The sequence below is a fragment of the Delphinus delphis genome, chromosome 12 (genome assembly GCF_949987515.2).
Source record: "Delphinus delphis chromosome 12, mDelDel1.2, whole genome shotgun sequence".
In the NCBI taxonomy this organism is placed as follows: domain Eukaryota; kingdom Metazoa; phylum Chordata; class Mammalia; order Artiodactyla; family Delphinidae; genus Delphinus; species Delphinus delphis.
Window position 1 is genome coordinate 6,379,908 of NC_082694.2, and position 24,585 is coordinate 6,404,492.

At 48.7% G+C, this 24,585-nt stretch overlaps 1 protein-coding gene across 1 annotated transcript in view; it reads right to left on the reverse strand.

The window, feature by feature from the left end:
- IL1R2 (interleukin 1 receptor type 2) overlaps nt 1-23,201 on the reverse strand; it is a 35,645-nt gene extending 12,444 nt beyond the window's left edge. The window contains exons 1-4 of the mRNA XM_060027663.1: nt 23,061-23,201; nt 6,999-7,126; nt 6,232-6,490; nt 216-396 (exon numbers count right to left, since the gene is read on the reverse strand). Coding sequence (XP_059883646.1) covers nt 216-396; nt 6,232-6,490; nt 6,999-7,126; nt 23,061-23,074 — 582 coding nt within the window. The 5' untranslated portion in view covers nt 23,075-23,201. The remainder of the gene's footprint in view (nt 1-215; nt 397-6,231; nt 6,491-6,998; nt 7,127-23,060) is intronic.
- Between the last annotated feature and the right edge of the window lie 1,384 nt (nt 23,202-24,585).

Consider the following 24,585-nt stretch of genomic DNA (forward strand, 5'->3'; position numbering starts at 1 on the left):
CATTTCCACTCTGTCTTTCCTAATCACCCTCTGAGGACACTTACCTAAGCCCTATCAAGGCTAACAGAGCATATTAATCATGGCCCTTTTTAAAATCGCTGGTTTAAAAAAACAGAAATATAAAAGTGAATATGTTGTCTTCAAATGAATATTTTATATCTTTCCTATGGCTCATCAAACACCTTTTCATTAAACGGCAATTCTTAAAGATGTACCTTGTACCATCGAATCTTCACATCAGTTTTGTTCCCGATGAATTCACTCAGATCAGGACAAACTAATAACCCAGAGGCTGACAAGGTTATAATTTGCGGGTAGAAGATGAGAAGCAGGGAAGCTTCTGTCTTCTCAAAAACCCTGAGCTCAACGGACATTTCGTCACAGTAAGAGGCATTCCTGATTTAAAAGGGAAAAAAAGGAATAATAAATGGCAAGGCAAAATGAAAATAAAACTAAATGAAATTAAGAATAATTCCCCAATCTCTAAATTCTGCATTCTGTATTTTCTGTATTGCAATACTTTTGTCCCTTGTCCTTTTGAATCTTTGGAGCACAAAAAAAAAAAAAACATAATTGTCATATAGAAATGGTGATATATTCTGCATGTTTCCACAAAGGACCCTCCACAAGCCTGATTTCAAGACCATTGAGGGCCAGTAAAAAACCCTCAAGTCCTCTTCAAAGGGGCCTAAACCCTTCCAGGTTCCGGGGGAGGTTCTTGATCACAGCCCCAGTATGCTCCAAATTCCTGGTCCAGGCAACCTTATCTAGATGGAGATATTGTTTCCTAAGAGCCACTGTTTCCACAGAAAGAAAATCGTCTTCACTTCCCTTGGAAATCATTATCAACTGAAGTCAAATTTCAGAAAACTGCTGAGCACTTTGTATAAGATCTAGAAATGAGTTTTGCAATACTGCACAGGGGAAATTAACTTGGTAAATTTGTTTGTTTGGTTTTTATTTATTTTTTTGGTGGGTCTAACTATAATCGCAATAGCATCATTCTATCAAGACCCTAGAACTGGGGAAAGGACAGAGGCAAAACATTGACAGAAACACAGACAATGTGGAGGGAAGGACAGAGGATATTAATTCAAACAATTTTTTGAAGTAGAAAAACATAAAGATATAATTGGCTCAGCTAAGCTGCTGGTGACCTACCTAAGAAACACTGGACATCAACACAGACAATGAACATGTGTGTTTTATGGGGTTGGGAGGGAGGGGTACAGCAAAATGTAAAAAAATTCTATACCCAAAGAAGGAGCAAAATGTGAAAATTATATGTGAAGGTAGTAAGGGATAAATGCTTACTACCTGAAAGCAAAAAGAAATTAATTCAAATTTCTACTTCATATCTGGTTGAAGAAAGGAAAAAGACGAAAAACATTTTATGCATGAAGAAATGCAGACAGCTATCACCTTGAAGAATGCATAATCTCACTGCAAATCGAAGAAATGCTAATGAGGGCAAGTCTGAAGAACAGAGCACACCTGAAAATAGTCCTCCCAGCAGCTCCTGGGGAGGAGAGCATGCCAGGCTCTGTGCTCTGCAATACATCATTTCATTTACTCTCCAACCCTGTGACACTACTGTATCACTTTTAGATGAGGAAAATTAGGTGTGCAGAAAGTAAGTAAATTCCTAAGGCTATAGAGCCTCTAAGAGGTCAAACCAAGGTTAGAAGCCAGTAGGGCTGTGGGAAAACCTGTAAGTCAGGGCATTACATCCAGACACCAAGCTTACGAGACATATTGAGAGTTACAAACCTGTTCGCATTACTGATCTGGTCATCCCCCTTGGGCAACAGACCCCCCGTGGAAATAACTCAAAAGAAAGATGGGTGGGGAAATCATTTGATCGATCACCACTCATATTCCCCATGTAGTGTGGCAGCCCCACAGCAAAGAGGTGGTTGTCATTTGTGCCATCCACCAGATATGTCCTGTCCCCCATCCAGAGCAGACGGTGGGGTTACAGGTCCTGGCACTGAGACTTGGGGGCTGCGTAGCCCAGCAGCATCACCTTGTCTACCCTGATGGACAGAACAACTATGTGGGTTCCAGGTCACAAAATTATAAACAGCACAGGAGCAGGGCCATTTTATGCCCTGTGACTGTAAATGCCAAAGGGCATTATAGCAGCTGCTGGTCATTCTTGCTCTATTAGACCCCAATCCTGAAGCTGGAAGAGAGTTTTAGAGGTCAGCCAGGGGAACTCTCCCACGAGCTGCAAAAGATTAACCCACATCGGGTTTCCCTGGCCTCTCAATCTCTGACCTCTTTTTTCTACAAGAATACAAAACAAAATAAGGTATTAAGCACAAATTTTTTAATCATGTATAAAAACAAACTTTAAGGCAAATATGACTCAGCTCACATCTCCCTCATTTTTGCATGTTATCACTTCAGTAGTAAATAAGTCTTACATTTGGGGAAAGAAAGGCCATTTCCATGTGCATATTGACACCTACAATGGTGCTCCCCATACTCTATGCTTCATATGCTGTGATTTCACAGAACCCTCCCAACAAACCTCTTTACAAAGGAGAAAACTGAGGCCCATGAATATCAAATAATAAGACCAAGGTCCTACCAGGTAGCAAATGAGGGCTAAGATTCACATCCTTATCATTCTGACTCCAAATTCCATCCTATTTCTACCATGCTATTAAGTTTTCCTCATAGTGTTCCTTAGAAAAACGTTAGAATTTTTGACACTAAAAAGAAAGAAAAATGATGCATTTATAGCTATTGTAAAATCAGACATCCAGGGACTTCCCTGGTGACACAGTGGTTAAAAGTCCGCCTGCCAATGCAGGGGACACAGGTTCAAGCCCTGGTCTGGGAAGATCCCACGTGTGGTGGAGCAACTAAGCCTATGCGCCACAACTATGGAGCCTGCGCTCTAGAGCTCACGAGCCGCAACTACTGAGCCCACGTGCCACAACTACTGAAGCCCGTGTGCCTAGAGCTTGGGCTCTGCAACAAGAGAAGCCACTGCAATGAGAAGCCCGTGCACCACAACGAAGAGTAGCCCCTGCTCACTGCACAGCAACAAAGGCCCAACACAGCCAAAACTAAAAATAAATATATTGATTAATTGTTTTAATAATAAAAAATAATAAGTGAAAAATACAGATGAAATCAAATTTAATAAAATATATTTTTTTAAAAAATCAGATATCCACATTTCTCTGATATGAAAATATGAGATTGTCTGCCTGCTTCCATTGACAGGACTGAAAACACACACACACACACACACACACACACACACACACACATACACACACACACACACACACACACACACACACACACACCATCTAGGACTGGGGTTGATATTGTCTGAAATTCTCCCATTCACCAGTAATTTCTTTGTGCTGAGAATGTCCTTTCTTTGGCTGTCTTTCTAAATGTAAATACTCATGGGCACAGTTTCTCCTTAAGTCAAATGAATTTATGAAATCTGGGGAGACTCTGAAGCTGGCTGGTGAGGATAATTAGAGCCTTGGGGTAGAAGAGAGGCAGCAGCTGAAGAAACAAGGCCAAGAAGAGTATTTCCCAGTCACGCCAATGGTCTGCCCTAATCCTTTCAGAAGAACTAATTCGGGCTTCCCTGGTGGAGCAGTGGTTGAGAGTCCACCTGCCAAGGCAGGGGACACGGGTTCGTGCCCCGGTCCGGGAAGATCCCACATGCCGCGGAGCGGCTGGGCCCGTGAGCCACGGCCACTGAGCCTGCACGTCTGGAGCCTGTGCTCCTCAACGGGAGAGGCCACAGCAGTGAGAGGCCCGCATACCACAAAAAAAAAAAAAAAAAAGAACTAACTTAGGAAATGTTTAAGGCTGCCAACACTAGGCCTGCAACTTTCTCCTTCAAGAAGCAGCAAGGTATGCCTAGACCATTCAATGGGGAAAGGACAGTCTTTTCAATAAAAGATCTTAGGAAAACTGGTTAGCCACATGCAAAAGAATGAAGTTGGCCCATGAACTTACCCATATACAAAATTTAACTCAAAATGGATCAAAGACCAAAACATAAGAGCCAAAACTATAAAAATGTTTAGAAGAAAACACAGAGGGAAAGCTTCATGGCATTAGACATGATTTCTTGGCTATGACATGAAAAGCACAGGCAACCAAAGAAAAATTAGATAAATTGAACTTCATCAAAATTTAAATCTTTTGTCCATCAAAGGACATTATCAGCAGAGTGAAAAGGCAACCCATGGAATGCAAGAAAATATTTGCACGTCATATACCTGGTAAGGCATTGATATCCAGAATACATAAGGAATTCCTACAACTCAAAAACAAATAAACAAGCAACTTGATTTTAAAGTGGGCAAACGACTTGAATACACATTTCTCCAAAGAAGATACACAGATGGCCAGTAAAGCACATGGAAAGATGCTCAAGGTCACTAATCATTAGGGAAATGCAAATCAAAATCACAGGGATACTACCAAATATAAAATAGGGAAGCAGCTGCATAGCACAGGGAGATCAGCTCGGTGCTTTGCGACCACCTAGAGGGAGGGGATGTGGGGATATATGTATACATATAGCTGATTCACTTTGTTGGACAGCAGAAGCTAACACAACATTGTAAAGCAATTATACTCCAATAAAGATGTTAAAAAAAATCACGGTGATATACCACTTCACCCCCATCAGAATGGCTATCAAAGAACAGAAAATAATAAGTGTTGGTAAGGATGCTGAGAAATTGGAACCCTGTACCTTGCTGGAGGGAATGGAAAATGGTCTGGCCACTGTGGAAAACAATACAAGTTCCTCAAAATTAAATATAGAACTACCATACGATCCACCAATTCCATTTCTGGGTAGATACTCAAAAGAATTGAAATCGGGGACTCATTTTTGTACAGCCATGTACAAACAGCATTATTCACAACAACCGAAAGGCAGAAGCAGCCTAAGTGTCCCTTGATGGATAGATGGATAAACAAAATATGGTATGTACAGTTGACCCTTGAACAACACAGGTGTGAACTGTGTGGGTCCCCTTGCACACACATTTCTTTCAATAGCAAATACTACAGCATCACACAGTTCATGTTGGGTGGATCCACGGACACAAAACTGAGGGTCCTGAGGAGCTGTGGACACTGAAGGCTGTGACTGTAAGTTATACGCAGACTGTTGACTTTAGGGGTCGGGGCCCCTCACCCCCGTGTTGTTCAAGGGTCAACTGTACATATAACGGAATATTCTTCAGTCTTAAAAAGGAAGGACATTTTGACACCTGCTACAACATGGATGAACCTTGAAGACATTGTGCTGAGTGAAATAAGCCAGTTACAAAAGGACAAAGACTGTGGTGCTTGGAATATGAGGTACTTGGAATAGTCAAATTCATCGAGACAGAATAAAGGTAGAATGGGGGTTGCCAGGAGCTGATGGGGAGGGGAAACTGAAGAGCTGTTCAGTGGGGACAGAGTTTCAGCTTGGGAAGATGAAAAGAGTTCTGGAGCAAACCATGTGGATGTACTTCACACAACTGAATGGTACACTTAAAAAGGGTTAAAATGGTAAATTTAATGTTATGCTTATGTTACCACAATTAAAGGGGAAAAAAAGCAACAGGGCAATGAGGAAGGGGGCTACGCCCCAGGTCAGGAGCTGTGGGTTCCAGCCTCACCTCCACACCCACCACCTGGGTTCTGGGAGAACTTTGTAAGCGAGCTTGGTCCCCCCAGGTATGCAATAACCAGTTGGATTAACTTCTTCCTAAAGTCTCACCTGGGTCCCCTGTTCTACTCAGCGTTCTACATCTATTTCTTGGGTCCTTGTGGATTCAGCAGTGAACAAAACAAACCAAGTTCCTGTCCTCTGGAGTTTACGTTCTAACAGGGTAGACAAACCTTAAGTACACAAAACACATATGTGTGTGACAGATGAGGGAACATAAGCACAGGGTAAGGGGAGAGTGACAGGAGTCCTGCTTTAGATAAAGTGGCCAGGGACGTCCTCTCCATAGAGGGGACACCTGAGCAGAGACTGCAAGTGAAGGGAGAGAGGGCGCCATGAGGACATCTGTGGACAGGCTCTCAGGTAGGAGGTATTTCAGTGACAGTGAAGCGGACGTAAGGTGGGTTCCCACCTGTGCGCCGGGTTTTGAAATCCAGGTGGTCACGGAAACGCCATGCAAGCATCCATTCCGCAAGGGCCCCCCTTCCCACCCTCATCCCAGAGGGGCTGACCTGACAGTGCAGATGTAGGTGCCAGAGTCCCCCCGCGAGGCTGGTACAATCCACAGGCTGCCGTCCTGGACCCACACTCGCAGCTCTTCCTCCCCCGGGACCATCGTGGCGGAGTTGTTTCTACGCCATGTCACACTGACGTGGGTGGTAGCAGAGTCCCAGTATGGCCCCTGGGGGCACCTCATGGCCACAGGCTCCCCTTCTACCTTGAACCTGGTTTTGGGATGCCTGCCATGAAACTGGCAGCTTCCTGCAGCCACTGAATGACAAAGAACCCACAGTCAGGCTTTGGGTCCATCCGAGGAAGCCACGTGCCCCGGACAACGTGGGGGCCCCATGAACCCCTCCTCTCACAGAGATCTCAAAACCCCCAAATAACAAGGTTAGGGCTACTATCAAGTCCCATCGACATTTTGTTGGAAAAGTTAAGTCAGGTTCACACGATGACAAAAAAAAGTTTGGCCTTATTTTTGCCTTGTCATTCAAAGTCGATCTTGATTGAGTTCAGCTTCCTTGCAGCAGGTCGTACGGTTAAAATCCAAAGGCACCTTTTGTCAAGGGCAAAAGCAGGGTCTCTTCGGTTTGCTCCTTTGGCAGGAATGACCGATGCCCAGGGCAAGCTCGTGAACCAGAGGAGACGGGCAAGAGGAAGACTCCGTCACCTACCAACACCTTGCTTTTTGAGGACAACAGAACCTCCCTAGAGAAGCAACTCCTTTCCCCAGAGAAGCTGCAGGCACGTCCCCTCCAGCTGAGTCACTTCTTACCCATGTGTTCCTCAGGCCGGATGGTGAAGACAGAGACACACAGCAACCACATGGACCAGGTGAACATCACTCCCGGGAACTTCTGGAGGACACAGGAAGTGGAGACCGCAGGCCCAGCACCCCGCAGCCTAGAGGAGGACACAGAGGAGGGGTCACCAAGAACCACTGATGCCCAAACAGAGAACCCCTTGAGGATGGTCCCTGGGATGGGTTCCGGAGGTTTCCCCTGGTGACCAAAACCCTTTTGCCTGGATTTTTTAACAAGAAAACTCAAATATTTGAATTTATTCCTCTACAGCAACTTTCACTGGAATAGGAGTCTGTCTCTTAAGTGTTTCTCTCTCCTGAAGCGTGCCTTAGCACTCCCTGCCCCTTGGCCTGATAGGCTCTTTCGTCACCTAAGGCCACTGCTAGGGTCTGGGCTCAGGCATCACCCTTGGTGAGGTCTTCCCTGACCTTCCCGTAAAGTGGCACCACCTTCTGCCCCAGTGCTCTATTTCCTTTCCTGCTCTGTTGCTGCCGATGGCGTTTATCCTTAACTATGTCTCTTCTCTCCAGCATGTAAGCTCCATGTGCTCGGGACCCTACTTTATTTTATTCACCGCTGTCTCCTAACACCTACTCGTTGAGTGAAGGGATGAGTGAATGCATCACCAGAAGTCGAAAGTTCCTTACACTTTACCGGTCAGAGAACTCTTCCTAGAGTCTTTATGGGATAACTTATTTCACATACAATTCGGACACGCGCTGAGGGATTCAGCAGCCCCTCTGAGCTAGAGCATCCCCGAGGGAAAAGCAAAATGAGGGCCAAAAAGTGAATAATTTATACAAGCTCACGAAGCATTCCTCCCTACCAACCTCCCCAAGGCTGGAGTACCAGATGCCTCTGCATCTCCCCGTGGTCCCTCGGCATCTCCCCGTGGTCCCTCGGCATCTCCCCGTGGTCCCTCGGCATCTCCCCGTGGTCCCCCTGCATCTCCCCGTGGTCCCTCGGCATCTCCCCGTGGTCCCTCGGCATCTCCCGTGGTCCCTCGGCATCTCCCCGTGGTCCCTCGGCATCTCCCCGTGGTCCCTCCCACGCTTTATCGCAGTCGCCTGTTGTACGCTAGCTGCTGCCCCAACAATACTGCTAACGAGCCAGCCGCGAACTGAATGCCATGCGACACCAGCCGTTTGTTGTTGCTCGCAGGTCTGTGTGTCAGAGGGAGCTTGGCTGACCTAGATTACGCTGGGTTAGTCTCGGCTCCAAGCTTCAGGTGGGACCCACGTCAGCTCCATGGGTGTCTCGCCCTCCTTGGACCAGTGACTTCCTGGGAGATGATCTTCTCATGTGATGGCAAAACTCAAACGATGTGGGCGAAAGCACTCGCTCAGAACTAGCTCACTCTTTCTGGCCCACATTCCGTTGGCCAAAGCAAGACACGTGGCCAAACTGCCATTTGTGGGACCAGGAAATACCCCCACCTGGAGTGGGAGGAGCTGCAAAGTTACACCAGGAGGGGGATGAAGTGGGAGCCATCAGGCCATCCAGCACACCTGTGGCTTGTCTGGATCCCACGGGTGGGGACGGCCTTGAGGACAGAGGCTGGGTCTTATTCACAGCCTTTGTGGACTACACAGTGCCCAGTTCCAGAAGTTACCAGGGAATGTGTATGATTGAAAGTCTACCAGGGAGTTGGGAGTGATGAGTGAATCCAGAAAAAACATCCTTACCTGTACCTCCTCCCCATATCCTTGAAGGAGTCTGACATTTTCCCTGTTCCCGGCACAGATGCAGTTCTGAATGTCTCCTAGTAAAACCACATGGCTCTTAACTGGCCAGGGCAGGGTTGGCAGACAGAGGAAGTAACCCTTGCACTCTAGAAACCCCCCTCCCCATCAATGGGGAACCATCAGAAGACAGGAGCTCAGAGCTGCGTCCTGGACCCCCGCCCACAAGTCTCACCTGGACCCCCAGCCCCACTTGGGCTTCCCAACACCCCGGTCTGGACCCACAAGCCCCACCTGGACCCCCAGCCCTGCCTGGGCTTCCCAACCCCCTGGCCTGGACCCCCAAGTCCCACCTGGACCCCCAGCCCCGCCTGGACCCCCAGCCCCGCCTGGGCTTCCCAACCCCCCCCCCCCACCTGGACCCACAAGTCCCTCCTGGGCTTCCCAACCCCCCGGCCTGGACCCACAAGCCCCACCTGGACCCCCAGCCCCGCCTGGACCCCCAGCCCCGCCTGGGCTTCCCAACACCCCCACCTGGACCCCCAAGCCCCGCCTGGGCTTCCCAAACCCCAGCCCTGGACCCCCAAGTCCCACCTGGACCCCCAGCCCCACCTGGACCCCCAAGCCCCGCCCGGGCTTCCCAACAACCCCCCCCCCGCCCCGCGCCAGATCCCAGGCCGAGGCGGTTTTCTCGGTTCTTCTCTGTGAACCTTGGCACAGTAGCCGCTTTACTGCAACCTCTCCAGGAAGTGGCTTCAGAGGATTAAACCACAAGCACATAGCAGTGATCGTTTTCAACAACTGAAACCTCAGCAGCGGGCTGTACCCAGAACTGCCATAGTGAGGGAGACGGTCGGTCTTTGCAGGCCCAGAGGGAAAAGTTCGTTTTGCAGAAGTTTGCAAGCAAAATGCTATTTTCCTGCCCTATTTTCTTTAAACGTGTCTTTAAATGACAGGCAATTTGACATTTCTGCTTGAATCTGAGGTGACCTTCTTACTGGAAGAAAGAAGTTTTAAAGGTAGCTCGTTCCAAGCATTTGAGTTACAATTCTGGCTTTATGTTTTCCTTTGTCAGATAACCGTGTTTCCCAGTACTCAGTGTAAATGCACAGAAGAATAGGAGGCGAAGCAGGGCCAGGCATAAGAAAATGACCCGAAAAATGTGTGAAGAATTGAAGAAAAATAATGCAGTAAGGTGGAAACTGCTGATGGCCCAGCCTGAGCCAGGGGCGCCAGTGGCAGGGGGAGGGGGGAGGGGGAGGGGAGGGGGAGGGGGAGGGGAGGGGAGGGGGAGGGGAGGGGAGGGGAGGGGAGGGGGAGGGGGAGGGGAGGGGAGGGGGAGGGGAGGGGAGGGGGAGGGGAGGGGAGGGGGAGGGGAGGGGAGGGGAGGGGAGGGGAGGGGAGGGGAGGGGAGGGGAGGGGAGGGGGAGGGGAGGGGAGGGGAGGGGAGGGGGAGGGGAGGGGAGGGGAGGGGAGGGGGAGGGGAGGGGAGGGGAGGGGGAGGGGAGGGGGAGGGGGAGGGGAGGGGAGGGGAGGGGAGGGGGAGGGGAGGGGAGGGGAGGGGGAGAGCACCTGAGCAGCATCCCCCTTGGCCCTTGCTAAGGCCCAGGTGACAGTACCTGCCTGTGACCCTGGGTCTGCCTCCTGCTCAAGGGTGGCACATGGAGCCTAAGGGTGTGTAGGTGTTTACTTCACCTTTTAGTTTAATTCTGAACAATTCCAACAGACTAAAAGATTGCAGAAATAGTATAATAACACGAGTATGAGTCTTACCTCGGTTCACCAATTTTTAACATTTTGCTTTATTCTCATTTTCTCTCTCTGTTTCTTTCTTTCTGTCTGTCTGTTTCTCTCTCTCTCTCTGGGCCCCGGACACCCTTGTTGTCCCCCATCCCTGTGCTTCCCAGAAACTTTGTTCCAAATGCTTTTTACTTTGCTTCACCTTTGAATTAAAAAAAAATTTCCAAGCTTAAGTTTGATGTAAATAGTAACTTCCCCCTAAGTTCAAGAAGTGGGGCTTGGGCCTCCCAACCACCTGCCTGGATCCCAGCCCCACCTGGGCCACACACACACACACACACACACACACACATTTTCCCCTGAACACCTGAAAGTTTACTGAGAGTAAATAAGTAAGTAAACGATAGCTCCAGAAATAAATCTTCAGGCATTTAAAAGGAGTAAAAATTTGATTCTCTAGTATATTTGAGTCTCTCTCTTCATTCACCCAGAAGATGAAACTTTTCTTTATTTCTATCTTCACCTTGTTCCCAGAAGGTTTCAGGCAACTGTCCATCTCTGAGTCAGGCAGTCATCCAAAACACAAAAGCAAGGTGACAGATCTCGACTATTAAGGAAGACAAATAACTCTCCAGGCTTATACCAACTGCTGAGTCACATTCAGTTTGCAAAATAGATTCCTAAAAAACTGAACATGTTGTTTCAGGCGTGTGGTATAAAACCTTCTGGAACCTATGGCGAAATAAATATTTACATCAAAATTAAGCTTGGATATTTTTTTTAATTCAAAGCTGAAGCAAAATAAAAAGTATTTGGAACTAAGTCTCTGGGAAGCACAGGAAGTTAGGCATTTGAGGGGTAGGGAAGATCCTCTAGCTTCAGATACAGGGAAATACATGACCAGGTTTGAGGCAGATTTTGTTGAAAAATGTACTGGCTCAAAGCAAAAGCAGAATGCTTGAGAGAAGTCCACAAACTAATTTTGTTCTACAGAAAAGAGAGAAGCTAGCGCTTTCCCCCCAGAATTAAAGGAATTAGGGGCAGCACGGTGGGACTGTTTCTGGTCTGCATGGCTGTGTCATAAGGACAGCACCTGCATGTCCTTGACCCTGATGGGGCCGGGGGGTTGGCGGGGGGGGGGTGGGAACAGAGTCGCTTACCGGAACCCATGGCACAGGAAGATCCATCTTTAGCAGAACCAGGCACTGGGCCACTTGGGCTGAATGTCTGACCAGGGAGAACCTGGTAAGGTTCAGACTTGGGTCCACCAAGGGCTATGCACTCTCTTTCTATTTTACTTTCTGCCAACAAGTATCTTTCTCTTTAAAATCACCCTTTCCAAATCTACAAACAACAAATGCTGGAGAGGGTGTGGAGAAAAGGGAACCCTTCTGCACTGTTGGTGGGAATGTAAATTGATACAGCCACTATGGAGAACAGTATGGAGGTTCCTTAAAAAACTAAAAATAGAATTATCTTGTGACCCAGCAATTCCACTACTGGGCATATACCCTGAGAAAACCATAATTCAAAAAGTGTCATGTACCACAATGTTCATTGCAGCTCTATTTACAACAGCCAGGACATGGAAGCAACCTAAGTGTCCATCGATAGATGAATGGGTAAAGAAGGTGTGGCACATATATACAATGGAATATTACTCAGCCATAAAAAGGAATGAAACTGAGTTATTTGTGGTGAGGTGGATGGACCTAGAGACTGTCATACAGAGTAAAGTAAGTCAGAAAGAGAGAAACAAATACCGTATGCTAACACATATATATGGAATCTAAAAAAAAAAAAAAGGTCATGAAGAACCTAGGGGCAGGACAGGAATAAAGACACAGACGTAGAGAATGGACTTGAGGACACAGGGAGGGGGAAGGGGAAGTTGGGATGAGGTGAGAAAGTGGCATGGACATATATACACTACCAAATGTAAAATAGGTAGCTAGTGGGAAGCAGCCGCATAGCACAGGGAGGTCAGCTCGGTGCTTTGTGACCACCTAGAGGGGTGGGATAGGGAGGGTGGGAGGGAGACGCAAGAGGGAAGAGATATGGGGATATATGTATATGTATAACTGATTCACTTTGTTATACAGCAGAAACTAACACACCACTGTAAAGCAATTTTACTCCAATAAGGATGTTAAAAAAAAAATCACCCTTTCCCAATGAACTTATCTATAAAACAGAAATAGAGTCACAGATGTAGAAAACAAACTTATGGTTATCAGGAGACGGGAGGGATAAATTGGGAGATTGGGATTGACACACACTACTATATACAAAATAGATAACTAATAAGGACCTGCTGTACAGCGCAGGGAGCTCTGCTCAGTACTCTGTAATGACCTCTCAGGGAACAAAATCTAAAAAAGAGGGGATACATGTATATGTATAACTGATTCACTTTGCTGTACACCTGAAACTAAATCAACATTGTAAATCAACTCTACATCAATAATAATTTTTTTAAATAAAAAATAAATAAAATCACCCTTTCGCTGTCAAACCTTTTGAACTTGACCAGCTTCTGCCCCAGGAACCCTTAACCAAGAGATTCAGCAAATCAGCCCAGCTCATGCTCTGTCTCCGTCAGATCCTCCAGTCACACCTTGCATTCCCAGCGAGCCCAAGTCATTCAGAGCCCCCGGCGGGCTGGACCATCAAGCAAAGACCCTTCCGTCACCTTCCTCCTGCATCAGCCCCTCCCGCAGGCCAACCCCCAACAAGACCACTCCTCTAGCTCAGAACAGTCGCCGTCCTTCCCCAACAGGACAGACAGGGAAGCTCGATGCGCGAGACCCTCGGCAGCCACGGTACGAATTCACCAAGCTTCAAATCCTCCCAGCCTGATGTTTGTGTGACAGGGATTCCTCGCTCTGAACAACTCCAGAGGGCAAAGGCCGTGGGTCTGGTAGAGCGTGTCAACCCCATCATAAACATGAAGCAACGGAAACCAACTCAGACACATTCAGTAGGTCACCCAAGGTCGCAGAGCTAATGGAATCGTCAAGTAGGATGTAAGCCTGAGTTTACGCAGTCCACATTCTCGGTACTGGTCCTCAGCCCTGCAGGAGCATCAGTACCTAGACCTAGAGGGGACTCCAGGAGCCATTAAGTTTAGCAGCCCACCCAAACCAGCATCCTCCATAGACGGCCACGCTTGCCCCTTGTAGTCTTGGAAACCACTCATGATCAGAAACTTCTGTCATTTTAGGATGCAGCTTCTCCTCCCCCTAAGTTCCACTCACTGGCCAGATTCCCCCCTGGGGACAGCTCAGAAGAAGTCCTTCTGCATCTTCCAAGGGTCCTGAGGGTTAGGGAGTCTACACAGGAGAGCGCCGAGGGAACAACATGGCCCTCAGAGTCTGGCAGAGCGAGTGTCAATCCTCCCTTCCTTCTGGGCTAGGCGGAGGGTTCAGTGCCTCCGTGAGGCTCGGTCTGCTAGTCTGTAAAGTGGCTGCAGCGTGACGTGCATCACAGGAGGGCATCTGCTATATAAAGAGGGCAGCACAGTGCTGACGCGGAGAAAGCCCTCGACAACAGGTCGCTCTCTTCAGCATCTTCCAGAAGTAGACCCAGAATCTTGGGGAGGCAAGTAACTTGCTCAGGCGCACACATCTGGCAGACCTGAGTGAGAAGTCAGAGCTTCCACAGTCTGCATTCTGCCTCACTGCAGCTAAAGGTCCATCACACAGCCAGAGAATGTTCTGGTGTCCTAGTCAACAGCACAGCTAATAGCTCACCAGGTGCTATTCTAGAGAGGTGTGCAACTTCACCTAAAGGAATCAATGAGCCCGTGTGCATACGCCCATATTATAGAAGTGTGCTTAAATTGCAAACACACAGTCATAAACACACACACACATTCGAGGCCTATTATGGGATGCTAATGCTTTCATTCAGACATCTTAGCACAAGAGTTGTTAAGCACACACAGAACGGGAGATTGAAGCTGGATTCCTGTCCTCACTTGACCATCAGCTATTGCTATGTGATCGTAGGCAAACCACTGAGCCACTTACCCAACCTGGGTCACAGTTTCTTCATCTCCAAAATAACGCTTTGGGCTGCCAGAAACTCCCAGGTCCCTCCCAGGTGTAAAATCCTAGGGTCAAGGTCAGTCTGAACTTGAGTTTAGGCTTCATTCCTGGGCACACCTTTAATTTCTAAAGCGCCAAGTCAGGGGCTCAGTCAGATAACCCCTGAATTGGATCAACCCACCAGCTTAAGGTCCCATAGCTAGCAACTGGCCAAACCAGGACTCAAGACTCCCGAGTTGTCCTGGGTACTGGAGTTTCAGCTCTGTGGGGCTGCTCACCGGGGAATGTTAACTAGTATCTGGACGCCCCGTGCTGGCGTAGGACAGGAGACTGGTTATGAGCAGATGCACACCCTTTGAAATGAATGTTGCTTTCAACCCTTGTAATCTGAGAGTAATAAATGTCGCAGACATTGAAATGATCAGTTATCCAGAAAACATGACCATCTAAAATATAACACAGATAAAAGAAACCAGGACAAAAAAATCCTGAACGGCTGAAAGATAGTCAATTTGATCCCGGCACCAAGTCATGCCTATTTGACTCACAGAAGAAATGTGAAGCTCTCTTGCAGAACCTGTCTCTTTATTCACATCAATGTGACTATTGCTTCTCAGAGGGGCAGATCGTATTTTGTAAAGATGGCCACAACAATATCTCCCTACTGTTTTCTGTTATGTGACCAGGCTACTCTGCCATCAAAAGTGGAGTCCAGGGACTTCCCTGGTGGTGCAGTAGTTAAGAATCTGCCTTCCAATGCAGGGGACACGGGTTCAATCCCTGGTCAGGGAACTGGATCCCGCATACCGTGGGGCAACTAAGCCCGCGCGCTCTGGCGCCCACGTGCCACAGCTAGAGAGCCCACGCACTGCAAGCACTGAACCGGCGTGCCACAACTAGAGAGAAGCCCGTGCGCTGCAAGGAAGAGCCTGTGCACCGCAATGAAAGATCCCACGTGCCACAAGTAAGACCTGACGCAGCCAAAATAAATAAATAAATATTTTTTTAAAAGGTGGAGTCCAACTTGTCAAGGGGTCCCTTGAATGTGGGCCAACTGTGACTTAAGTCTAACCAACAGAATGGTGCTGAGCGAACACTGAAGCTAAGTCAGAAAAGGCCACGCAGCTTCCACCTGGCTTCCTTGGGACGCTGGCTCTGGGAGACGCCAGTCACCGTGTGAATTGTCCAACTGCCCTGAGACCTGCTGGGAGGGAGGCTACATGTAGGGGGTCAGGCCGACCGTCCCAGCCCAGCCCCAGCCATATGAGTGAAGCATCTTAGGCTCCCCAGACGAGTCCACTCACCAGCTGAATACCACTGATTGATCTCAAGTGAAACACATGGAGCAAAAGAACTGCCTAGCTAAGCCCCTCTCAAATTCATGACCTGTGGAGTATGTGAGTTACAATAAAATGTTTGTCGTAAGCCACTCAATTCCGGGGCAGTTTGTTACGCAGTGATAGGTGACCAGAATGTTCTATCAGAAGCAGAGAAGAGGTAGCAAATCAGAAAGAGGGAGAGAGCTGATGTGGGAAAACACACCCACAAAGATGTGGCAGCCAATTACCCAATAACAGAGAAGAAAAACTACGAGACAGATGCAAGAACCAAAGAGCACAGCCATCAGAGGCCTTTAAGAGCAGACACAAACGGTCCCCTCCACCTCTCTGTGTCCTACTGAGGGTATCCAGGTGTTCCAGCACAAAACAGGTGATGTCCGTAATGATCTCCCTGAATCGTGAAGAACAGTTGAAATTTTGCACAGGATCTTCTTTCTCGAGGATGCGACAGTGCGTAATGTATGTGATGAGGCTAACATGCTAATTACCTTCCAGTGTATTTCCCTGCTCATTGCCTCTGAGTCTTCAGCCACTATGGCCCCAAGAAAGGGGAAGAGCAAAGGCCTCCTTGGAAAGGAGAGAAGGAAGTGGATGTGACATAGGGGACGTCTAAGTAGGGAAAACGCGTTCTGCCCCCACTTCTGGGCTCAAAACCTGAGTGCAAAGAGACAGAGGGTAGAGAGAGGGGGAAGCTGAAAGCTGAGGGGCTTTTCCTCTGCTTTCAAATTAGGTCCCTAGAGGAATCCCACCAGGGTAAAGTAAGGAGCCATTGCCCAGATGGGGGCTCTGGGGAAGGATGGAGATAATGGCATGGCCTATTCAGGTAGAGGGATGCTAGGGTTAGCTCCCTGCTGGCCTCAGTTCTTTGCTGATTGAGAGGAGATTCAGATCTCCCCTGTGCTTCCAGTGGAGAAGGGGGGGCTAAACTGAGATCTGAGCTGATATGGGGCTGCCATGATGGACAGGTGACCTAGAGGATGCAGGACATCCAGTCCCTAAGGAGCAGTGTGGCCAACTGTGGAAACATGTCTTTACCAGTTGGCAAATAACCACCCACTTAAGCCCTGAACTCTCCACCCTCTACCTTTCCAGGGGCTCCCCTGAGATCCTCATGGTCTAGCAACGTAGGGTAGCACCTGTTCTGACTGGTTGGTACTCCTGCCGTGCGGGTTGGTAAATATTTGGGCTACCACCTGCACACGTGGCCAGTCTAAGCCAGGGGAGAAGTGAGGCCGTGGCCAAGGGATGCAGAGGACCGTGGAGCCAGCAAGGGGCACAGTGGGGCCACATCAGCCATTGCACCGGCTCTGCCTCCCCTGAAAGACCAGACCCCGGCTTTCCCAGCCAGGAACCGCAGCAGCCGATGTAGCAGGACACTGCGTGACCAGCCAGGTCCAGGGACACCTCCATGGAAACCCGTGAAGACCCCCCCAGGCCAGCGAGTGTGGGCCAGCCGCCCCCCCCACCATGCCCTGGGGACATGGCTTCCCCAGGTCTCAGACTCCTTGCTAGAAGTAGGTGGCAAAGTCAGAAACTCTAAGAGACTGAGCATCTACACGAAAGAGACCAAATAAATCCAAGAGAGGCAGAGCTGGACCAGCCTAGACTGGAACGACATGGGCCGGCAGCTTAAATCCCCCTTTCCTCCTGGAAGGAGGCCTCAGGAGCCAAACGAGATTCTTACTAGAGAAGTTATTAAAGGCACATTTTTGTGACATCGAGTTGCAGTGACTACAAATTTGCACCACGATACATATATTTTAGAAATAGTTCTTCCCAAAATTAAGTTGTCAGAACAGATGAGATTTTCTTTTTATGCTTTGAAAGATCATCTTTCACTCCCTGGAAAATATGTCCACCTGGAATGGCTCGTCCTCTGAGGGTCACAGAAGGCACAATTTTCCCCAGCCCTGGGCCCAACATGGCCACAAGAGCAGATAAAAAACCAAGAAAGCCAACCACGATAGGAAGCCCAAGCGATTTTGAGTCATAGGATGTGGGGAAATCCCTGGGCACAGGAAACCCCAGTCATTAGCCTGAAGACATCCCAGACTGACTGGGTTTTCCACAGACCCAGAAAGTCCCATTAAGAAACGCTTTGCTCTTCCACAGATTTTCCACACCAGCACTTGTGTCAAAACAATCTGAGGCAGACAGGTAGTCTACAAAATTCTCTTTTGAAAATGGCCTCAGGTAGCTGTGAGGGGCCGTCACGGTCTGACACAGCTGCCCCGAGACAGTGATGTGACGTGAGCGAGGTGATGGATTAAGCTACTGAGATGTTGTAGGTTATCGTTGCAGTGGAACCCGGAGCATACATGCACAGCAATCAAAGAGAAGAATAAGGACACTGTGTTCGTTTTCTGTTGCCCTGGAGCAAAGGACCACAAACCCAGTGACTTGAAACCAAGCCCCGTTATTAGCTCCCATCACTGTGGGCCCAAGGTCGGCCTCTGCTTGGATGGACTCTGCTCCGGGTCCCACAGGTGGACATCAAAGCTTGGGGTCCTGTCCCACGTCCCTGGGGCCATGGTAGAATTCATCTCTTAGGTATTATACAACTGAGGTGCCCACTTTCTTGCTGGCTGTCAGCCAAGGCCACTCTCAGCAACTAGAGGCCACCACTGTTTCCTGCCCCGGGGCCCCCTCCATAAAACGGGACAGTTTGTTTCCTCAGGGCCAATCGACCACCTACTTCACATCTCTCTGACCTCCTGACTCTGACCCCTGGACCCTCTTTTAAAGAGCCCAGCTGGTTGTGCCGGGAACACCCAGGATGGTCTTCCTTTTGATTAACTTCACATCAACTGACCGGGGACCTAAAATACATCTGCAAAATTCCCTCGCCTTTGCTGTATAAGGTAACCTAATCATGGGAATGCCATCCCATCCTGTTTATATTACCCACCCTCATTCAAGGGGAGGGGCTGCACAAGGCATGCTCAGTGGGGGCACCTTAGAATTCTGCCAACCACAGACAGTTAAGAAAACATGCTGATGAATACTAGCTCTAGAAAATTCAGGACACATCCAAAGCCATACATTGACTTCCTTGCTCCCAAGTAAGAAAACCTCGTCTCGAATATTCTAAAGCCTTCCTACTCAAAGTGTGGTCCCTGGACCAGAACCATGGACATCACTTGCGAGAAATGCAAAATCTCAGGCCCCACCCCAGAACTAGGGAATCAGAACCATCTGCTTTTTAACAAGACCCCCAGGTGATTTGAGAAGCATTGATCGTAAGGACTGGCTCATTCTTAAATAAAGTAGGCAGATACCCACGGGGACTAAAAGCGGGGACGCTATTAAATCCCTGTACCCGGATCACCCCAGCCCTCTCAGGGTGGTTCCTGAAATTTTGAGGTCAGAACCTCATAATCTGATGATGATGGTGATGGTGATGGTGATGGTGATGATGATGGTGATGATGGTGATGGTGATGATGATGGTGATGACGGTGATGATGTGGTGGTGATGGTGATGATGATGACGGTGATGATGGTGGTGGTGATGATGATGGGGATGATGGTGAGGATGGTGAGGATGGTGAGGATGGTGAGGATAACTAACACTTATTGAACATCCACCATGTGCCAGGCACTGGGCAAAGTCTTGACATGCATGATTTCTTTTAATTTTCCCAATACTTTACAAACTAGATATTATTATTTTTGTTTTAGAGATAAAGACACTGAGCTCACAGAAGTTAAATAACTCCTCCAAGGAAATACAAATAGAAGTGATGGGGCCAGGACTCGGCCCTCATCCCTTTAACTTAGGGGTGATGTGATCAGATTGTCACAAAGAGTCAAAGCTAATCTGGGAATCACAAACTGGGGGTCACAGCCCTGTTCAACTTGTGGATATGCATTTTTTCAGCTTGGGTGGTGGTGTTATTTTTCACTGAATGTCTTTTCCGAGGGACAAACTCATTCCAGCGGGTCATAGGCCCTGTCACTCACAGCCTCACACATTTGACTTACTGCCTGGCCCCTGAATACACTCAGGTTAGCAATCCCCAGTTAAGTCCAAGCATTCTTAAATTTCCTCTTGACATTTCATGAAAAATTTGAGGGCTTCCCTGGTGGCACAGTGGTTGAGAGTCCGCCTGCCAATGCAGGGGACACGGGTTCGTGCCCCGGTCCGGGAAGATCCCACATGCTGCGGAGTGGCTGGGCCCGTGAGCCACAACTACTGAGCCTGTGCGTCTGGAGCCTGTGCTCCGAAACAAGAGAGGCCATGATAGTGAGAGGCCCGCGCCCCGCGATGAAGAGCGGCCCCCACTCGCCACAACTAGAGAAAGCCCTCGCACAGAAACGAAGACCCAACACAGCCAAAAATAAATATAAAAAATAAATAAATAAATAAATAAATAAAATTTGAGTGGAATACTTCCCAGAAATTCTTTAAAATAGCAAAGAACCCCTGTTCTCTAATCCATCCATTTCATCAGATGAATGAAACTAACGTCCAGAAACAAACTTCTATGTCCAAGTCACATAGCAAGACAATATCCTGGTTTTAAACTGGCCTCCTTTGGCCCACAATCAAGTGCCACAACTTACCTCGTGTGCTTAGGGAATTATTTGTGCTCAAAATGCAACAGAGGTTCTTAACTAACGTATGCTCCAGAAACGTTCAGATGGCGTTTCACACAGACTCTCATGATACTGATCAAATGCCCATTTATCTAACGAGAAGCATCAGATACATGACAGGTTTAGAACACAGGCTCTGCAGGGAGAAAGAAGTCCCTAAATAGTTTATAGAAGTGGAACAGGGAGGAGTATAAGAGGTAGAATAGAGCAGTGGATCCCAGCCCTAGCTGCACATCAGAATTGCCTGGGAAGCTTTAAAAACGACTGCTGCCTGGGCCCCAAACTCCCAAGTTCCTGACGTAATTGGTCCCAGGTAAGATTTTTTTTAAAGCTTTCCAGGTGATTTTAATGCTCAACCAGGTTAGGAACACTGGAGCAGGGACTCGAAGATTCTGGAAGACCAACATCGCCCCCATCACTATTTTTCCTGTGACCCCACCGGGTCTGGCTCATCAGCTGGTCACAGAAGCTTCCACGTCCCTTTCATCTTTTTGCTGCCTTCTCCCTTCCTTCTTTAAGCAGCAGTCCTTCATGGGTAGAGAACAAAATTGGTGGGAAGCTGAGGTCTACTTTCAGACTCTGAGGTACTCATTTATTCCTGCTGATTTGCTTCTGGACATGAAACCTCCTCTCATCTCCTAAGGGAGTGTTTCTCCCAGACCAGTAGCCTCAGCATCACCTGGGAACCCATTCGAAGGGCAGGTCCTCAGCCCCTCCTGCCCTACATCTACTGAATCCAAAATTCCGAGTGGGCTCAGCCATCCATTTTAGTAAATCCTTCAGGTGATGCTGACGCAGGCTGACGTCTGAGAACCACTGATTGGAGACAGTCACGATCAAGTGTTCCCATACAGAGAGCAGGTGATGGTGACATAAAAAGACCACCCGACACTATACACTCGCACTGCTCCAGCTGTGCTGTCACTAGACTCTGCCATCCTAGGGTCTGTGCGTCCTGATCACTCAGGTGTCGACTGTCAAACAATTGGGCTTTGAGGGTGCGGTAGGAGTGGGGATATTGAGGGGAAGGGCTGTGGCAGGTGTGGAAAGGTGGGGCGGCGTCCCGGGCCGGCTGGCAACAGATGGTGCGGGGACCATCCTCACAGTCCCACGACCCCGACCAAGCTCCCTTTCTTGCCTGTTACGATAACCACACAGGCTAGAAAGTGGAACATACAATTAAAATATGGGCAAACTGTCATGAGGTTTGAGGGGAAGTGCCCCTTCTACCATGCATGTAGGAGGAGCCCCCCTTTTCGAGCTGGTGAAGAGGGACCCCCTCTCTCTTGGGGAGGGGGAGCTCAGGGAAGGGTGAGCGGGGTGGGGGTGGGGGTGCAGGATGGGCTGCCGGGAGGGATGCCCCAGCATCCCACCGCTGACATCGAGCTGCCGGAGGGACTCAGAAGGTCAAGTCACTCAACCGCCTCCGTTTACAGGAGAGGAAATCAGAAGGATGACAAGCCCCGAATAGCATCACACGGCATTAGGGAAGAATGGGACCAGGGGCTCCCGAGGGAGCTGGGCGCCAGGAAGAGGCACGGCCTCCAAAGGGGAGTGGGAGTCGAGAGGGAGGGCATCTAATACAGAGAGCAAGCTTTTTTTTTTCTCGGTCGTGCCGTGCGGCATGTGGGATCTTAGTTCCCCGAGCAGGGATCGAACCCACACCCCCTGCGTTGGAAGCGCAGAGTCTTAACCGCTGGACCATTTAGGTAGCAACCCCGTGAGCCCAGCATTGCGCTAAAGCTCCGTGTGATTCGGATTCGTACGCCCTTCCCTCCACCTGTGAGCCTCGCCATCAGCACCACGGGTTACAGACGGGGAGACCGGGGCGCCGGGAGGGTGAAGATAAACTGCGTGGGTTACTTAATTATAATCGCGGGTGAAAATGATTTCTTTAAAGAATCGCACCCAGTTGTATTATTACTTCACAGGAATGAAGCAAGGGATAAAGATAAGCTTAACACTTCCTGGTGGTTGATTACTGGTGGACCATCTCTAGTCAGTGATACTTTTTCACTGGAGAGCAGGATTTTTAAAAGACAGTTACTATAGGAACAGGTGCGTGACATCACACAGCCAGTAACAGGCACAGCTGGACTGGAACCCGGACGCTTTAGCCTCTGGGACTCACACTTAGCCACGCTCTGCCTGCTGCTCCTCCAAGACGGCTGTGAGGGTTGGTGACCAGCCAGCACGGGGAGCTCAGGCATTGGAAGTGTTTCTCGTACTTTAGAGAGCGTCCCACGATCCTTCCAAAGAGGAAAGCTTCTAAACTCAGTGGAAGTCTCAGAGGCACAGCCTCCCCTGAGCTGGACACAGACCCTCTCAGCAATTCCTTTCCTCTCACTGATTCCACAGCAGTTGTGCCGGTCACTTCCAATCAGAGAAGGTCCCTAGAAATCCTCCAATCCAGCCCCTTTTTTGACAGAGAAACTGAAGCCCCCAAAGGTCAAGGTCACTTTCACACAGGTGAAGAAGGTCACAGAGATGAGGAAAGTCACACGGAGGAGGCGCCGGGGGTCTGGAGCCATCAGGAAAGCCTCCTGAGGTGCCCTCCAGAAGTGATGGAGCCCAGGTGTCCTGACTCCCAGGTCAACCGCCCCCCCTGCCCTTGTCCCCTCTTACCTGCAGCTCTGCATCGTTTGCCTGGTGCTGTCTCCTGGGATGGCTGCCAGGCCTTTCACCTTCAGTGGGAGCTCAGCGGTCTGGCAGGAATTTATACGTCCAGGGATTTCCCAATCGGGCTTGTGTCACTCCTCCAACCGGGTGGCTGTGAACACACCTTTCCCCTCCTCACTGGGAGCGCCGTCTCAGCTGTAGCGCCGGCTGCGTGATCACTCAGATGGGGAAGTGACCAGAGAAACCCTGTGTAAGTTTCCCTATTTTTTGTGACTCGCTAGAAGTTACATACTTCCAGCTGTGAGGTGGTTTTAAAGTGATGTGTATTTTGCCCAACCACGGCCCCATTAAAGAGAAAAGGAGGACTCTGGGGCTTTAACCAGCGAGGTAGGTGCCGTTTCCCCCCCCTCCCATGAAGTCCTTCTAGGGTTAGGAGACCCCCACTGCCAGTCTTACGTGATGTTTTAGTTGTTAGCTAAAGGAAGGGGGTGATTCTCTAAGTATTTATTATAGCGTGTGGGATTTGGCTAACTGAATAGTTTAGGGATGGAAATTCATGTCTGTACAAAACCAGTGTCTCCTAACCACCCAGCAGCCCCAAAGGTGACACTGAATGTGCCTCTCCCCCTCAGGGAGCTCCCCGTGGAGCTAGAGAGGACAGAGCCCCAGGGGGTGAGCCTGGACCCCTGCTGTTGGATGGAGAGGAAGGACTTTTCCAAATGTCCTTAAAAATCCCTGTTACCAACCTTAATGACATCTTCTGTCTGATTTATTCAGATACTGAGGCTCTTACAGGTGAAAAGGCAGATACAGAAACTCTTTTAGAGAAATCTTAGGAATTTCATACCCAGAGCAAATGGCTCACAGTCAGAAGGGCCCGCCGGCATCAGTTTTATCCTTTTGCTAACAAGGAAGGTAACTTTCAAGGGTCACAACTCAGATGGATAAATAATATCTGAGAGAAACAATGCTGAAGCAAGATGGAAACCTAGAGATGGTCAAATCCATTCTCCAGTTTCAAGGAGATGAAACTGAGGTCCAGGCACATAGGGGGACCACAGGTGAGTTCACTGGATTAACTGAGTGTGTGTATAACTTCATGATGGGGTTCTTATGGAAGCTGGAAATACCCCCAAAAGGAGTTTATTGGGCAAAGAGTCAATGTTACCTTGTATCTGTGTTTATTCTTTTTCCAAGGACCAGTTGAAGGGGGAATATTTGTTTCTGTTCCATAATTTTGACATGGTAAGACTGAAGAGTGAGCTATACATCTGGGGTCAAGCCAAGGAAGTTTCAAGGGTGTGAATTCACCCGAGCAGGTAAATCTCACCAAATACCATCGTCATCCCAGGATGAAGGGCATGTCAATAACTGAGTCCTCTCCACACGGTCTCTGTAGTCCACCAAACACATTAATCCAGCTGACCTGCCTTGGTTGAGATCCTCGTCACTAAATAGCACAGGACAGCCCACATTAATAGAGCCAAAGAAAGGAAGTGAAATCGTGCCATGTGCCTTTGGCCCTGCTGAA